Source organism: Apteryx rowi, unplaced genomic scaffold (assembly GCF_003343035.1).
Source record: "Apteryx rowi isolate R43461 unplaced genomic scaffold, aptRow1 scaffold_220, whole genome shotgun sequence".
Classification (NCBI taxonomy): domain Eukaryota; kingdom Metazoa; phylum Chordata; class Aves; order Apterygiformes; family Apterygidae; genus Apteryx; species Apteryx rowi.
The window spans coordinates 546766-550039 of NW_020448531.1; the positions used below are offsets into that span (position 1 = coordinate 546766).

At 69.4% G+C, this 3274-nt stretch overlaps 2 protein-coding genes across 2 annotated transcripts in view; both read right to left on the reverse strand.

The window, feature by feature from the left end:
* The window catches only part of ANKLE1 (ankyrin repeat and LEM domain containing 1), a 5124-nt gene extending 4719 nt beyond the window's left edge, over window positions 1-405 (reverse strand). The window contains exon 1 of the mRNA XM_026064737.1: window positions 347-405. Coding sequence (XP_025920522.1) covers window positions 347-396 — 50 coding nt within the window. The 5' untranslated portion in view covers window positions 397-405. The remainder of the gene's footprint in view (window positions 1-346) is intronic.
* Window positions 406-417: 12 nt separating this feature from the next.
* Window positions 418-3080, reverse strand: BABAM1 (BRISC and BRCA1 A complex member 1). The gene is made up of 8 exons (XM_026064882.1): window positions 2701-3080; window positions 2557-2615; window positions 2330-2450; window positions 2167-2245; window positions 1648-1672; window positions 1186-1315; window positions 900-986; window positions 418-814 (listed from the first exon to the last, which is right to left on the reverse strand). The coding sequence occupies exons 1-8, from the start codon at window positions 2992-2994 to the stop codon at window positions 614-616; spliced, it is 996 nt and encodes a 331-aa protein (XP_025920667.1). The 5' UTR covers window positions 2995-3080; the 3' UTR covers window positions 418-613.
* Window positions 3081-3274: the final 194 nt, after the last annotated feature.

Below are 3274 nucleotides of genomic sequence, written 5' to 3' on the forward strand. Positions count from 1 at the left end.
CGCGCGCCGCCGCTTCGAACCCCCGCGCGCGCCGCAGCCGCGCCGCTCATTGGCTGCCGACGCGGCCAATCGGAGCCGGCGCGGGGCAGCCCCGCCTCCTCGCCAGCTGTGCTCGCAGCTGGCCCGCGTCCCACGTGGTCCCACAGCTGGAAGGGGCGGGGCCAGGGCTCCCAGCAACTCCCAGCACCTCCTAGTGCCCTGCACCAGCACCTCCCCGTGCCCTGTACTGGGGCACCCAGTGCCCTGCACCAGCACCTCCCCGTGCCCTGTACTGGGGCACCCAGCACCTCCCCGTGCCCTGCACCAGCGCCCCCCACCAGTGCAGCGCAGTTTAGGTAAAACGCACCTCTTTTTCTGCAATTCTATGGTCACCGAGGTGATCCTGCCTCGGATCATAACGTACAGCCAAACACCAGGTACCAGCTCAGTCCTTTACTGACAGTCGCCTCAGCCGCCCAGACCAAGCTTTAGAGGCAATTTATGGGCATCGTCACAGAGAAAAACCTCCTTCTACCCGCGGGTTTCCTACAGCCTGTTTCCCTTCCAAGGGAAAGGCGGCTACGGCGCGTGCCGGCACGTGCCCCGGCGAGGCAGCCCGGGCGGCCGCCGCGGCTCACACGGTGGCCTCGCTCTCGGCCGGCTCGTCCTCCTCGAGCAGGCTGTAGGACGCGTGGGTCTGGAAGGGGCGCTGCAGCGGGTGCGCCAGCAGCTTGGCCATGCAGTTGTGCAGCTCCACAGCCGGCCCCGTCAGCGACACCTCGTACTTGTAGTTGGTGCCTTTGGTGTCCAGGTTGCTGAAGAAGGCGTACATCTCCTGGAGGGGACACGGGGAGCGTGTCGGGGGGGCAGGCCCAGCCTGGGGGGACGGGGAGGGACGAGACGCCCCGTCCGGCACTTACCTTCCAGCTCGTCTCGTCGTCCTTGTCCTCCACCCCGTTGTGGATATAAACCACGTCAAAGAAAAAGTAGGGGCACTGCAGCATCTTCTGCAGGGGGAAGCGGAGCTGCGACTCACTCCCCGGCTCCGGGGGGGGGAGCCGATTCCCAGAGCCCTTTTGCCTGGGGAAAGCCCCCCCAGCAGTCTGGGAGCATCGCCCGGAGCGGGGTTCACCGGGAGCCGCTGGCACTGGACGCCGGGCCCATCCGAGCTCCCCGGCGCCCCGGGGCGGCAGCAGCGGCACCTACCTTCATGTGCTCCGTGGCGGAGAACTGGGGCTGGCAGGCCGGGCGGCTGAACACCAGGATGGTGCGGACCACATAGGGCGGCGGGATGGTCTGCACGTTCTCCGTCACCGGCAGCTCGATCTTCTGCTGGCTGCGCCGGAGGGAGGGGGCAGCTCAGAGGGGCTGCGGGGCCTGGCCAGCGCTGCTGGCCCGCGGGCACTGCTGAGCCGCGGGAAGGGGCTCGCCGGCTCCCAGCAGCTGAGCCGGGACAATCCCCGTCTCGCCAAGAGTTAACCAGTTACATGGGAAACCTGGGGCAGGGCTGGGCTTGGACTGAAAAAGCAGCAACCGCCCCAGGAACTGCTTGGATTAAAGGACTGCTGAGTTTTTACAGAAAGGCAGAAAACTCATGGCAGCGAGGGAGCCGGGCCTGGGACTGCCACCCGCCAGGCGGCCGCCCGCGCCCCACGGAGCTGTACTTACATGAGGTTGAAGAGCCCTTCCAGATCTGGAGCCCGAGCTAAGGACCAGTCCTTGCATACAGACCCCTGTCCCGCGCTGGGACGCCGTTCCCGCGCCGCAGGGACGTCGCCCGCACCCAAACCCCGCGGCCCGGCCGGCACCGGGACGCCCGAGGAGCTCCTGTGGGGAGGGGAGGCCACCGCACACGGCCGGCGGGTGCCCACCGGGGCAGCGCAAGCACCACCAGACAGGTGTCTGCAGGGCTGGGAAGGTCCTGGCGTTAAACACCGAATTTGGGGATTTAGGAGCCCGGTTTAGCCCTCTGCAGCTGGTGCAGCCTCCAAGCCCGATGCTCCTCTGCAGGGACAGCGCGACTTATCCAGCCGGGGACGCAAGGCCGCGGGATCTGCTGCCATCTTCCGGCAAAGGGCCCGGAAGGAGCCGGCTGACAGACCGGCACAGCCGCGGTGCTCCCGGCCCCCGCGAGCCACCGCGCGGGGTCCCGGCCCGCAGGCACCCGCCACTGCCACCGCAGGATACTGAACGACTTGCACACGACGGTCTCCAGGTCGTAGAGGCAGCTGCAGACCTCGCGGGGGTCCGAGGTGAAGCCTGAGAGCTGAGAGGAGACGGGGTGAGGGGGGCGCGGAGCTGTCACCGCCGCCGTCCCCGGCTCGGCCGCCGCGGCCCCGGCCCCGCTCACCCACGTGGCGTCGTTGTTCACCACCACCAGCGCGAACTCGTGGCACTTGTCGATCTTGTGCTTCGTCCGCACGAACATCTCGATCATCTTCTGGGAGATGTTCAGCGCGTTGGTCTTGGACCTGCCGCGGGGGCCAGGCGTCAGCGGGGAGCGGACCCGGGGGGGGCCCTGGGGCTGCCGCCAGCTCAGCCCGGGCAGGAGCCGACCCTGCCCACGGCCACGCTCACCCGTTGAAGGACTCCAGCTTGGGCAGGGACATCTCCTCCGACAGGTCCAGGCAGATGATCTGTGCAAGAAAGCTGTGACCTGAGCATCTGGCACGGCGGCGAGCGTCACCCCGGCGTCCCCCGCCGCGGCCCCCCAGCACTCACCACCTTCTCGGGGCAGTTCACCCGCGGCGTCTTCACCTGCACCTCGGTGGGGTGCGCGGGGCCGGGCCAGGCCTTGCCGTCGGGCGCCGCCGTGCCCTGCGGGCTGTCGTCGGCGCTGGCCGCCTCGCCCTCGCCCTCGCTGCGGTTGCCCACGCTGGCCTGGGCGCTCAGCGCCCGGTCCTCAGCGCCCTCGGGGTTGGAGCGGGTCCTGGGCCGCTGCTCCGTCGCCTTCTCCTCCTCCTCCTCGGCTGCGCTGCCCGGCTCCGACGTGTCCATCACGCAGCCGTGCTCCATGGGTGGGTCCGGCACGGCGCTGCACGGGAGCCGCTGCTGCAGCCCACGCGCCCCGTTGCACCAGGCGCCCCCACTCCATGCAACTCCCTGCCCCACACACCCCCCTGCTCTGTGCAACCCTCGCTCACGTGCCCCCCAACCCAGCGCCACATGCCCCGGCCCGTGCGGTTCTCTCCCCCTGCCCCACGCACCCCCTTACTCACCCTCCCCCCGCCCCGTTCCCCCAGCGCAGGGGTGCAGAGGGTACGTGAGCAGGGATTGCACAGTGCTCCCTGCACCC

Bases quoted from the DNA above. Each gene is read 5' to 3' on its own strand.
- BABAM1 (XM_026064882.1), bottom strand. From the start codon at position 2,994: ATGGAGCACGGCTGCGTGATGGACACGTCGGAGCCGGGCAGCGCAGCC. The intron at 2,246-2,329 runs GTGAGCGGGGCC...GTCTCCTCTCAG, and splicing joins TGAACAACGACGCCACGTGG to CTCTCAGGCTTCACCTCGGA. The intron at 1,316-1,647 runs GTAAGTACAGCT...CCTCCGGCGCAG, and splicing joins GAAGGGCTCTTCAACCTCAT to CCAGCAGAAGATCGAGCTGC.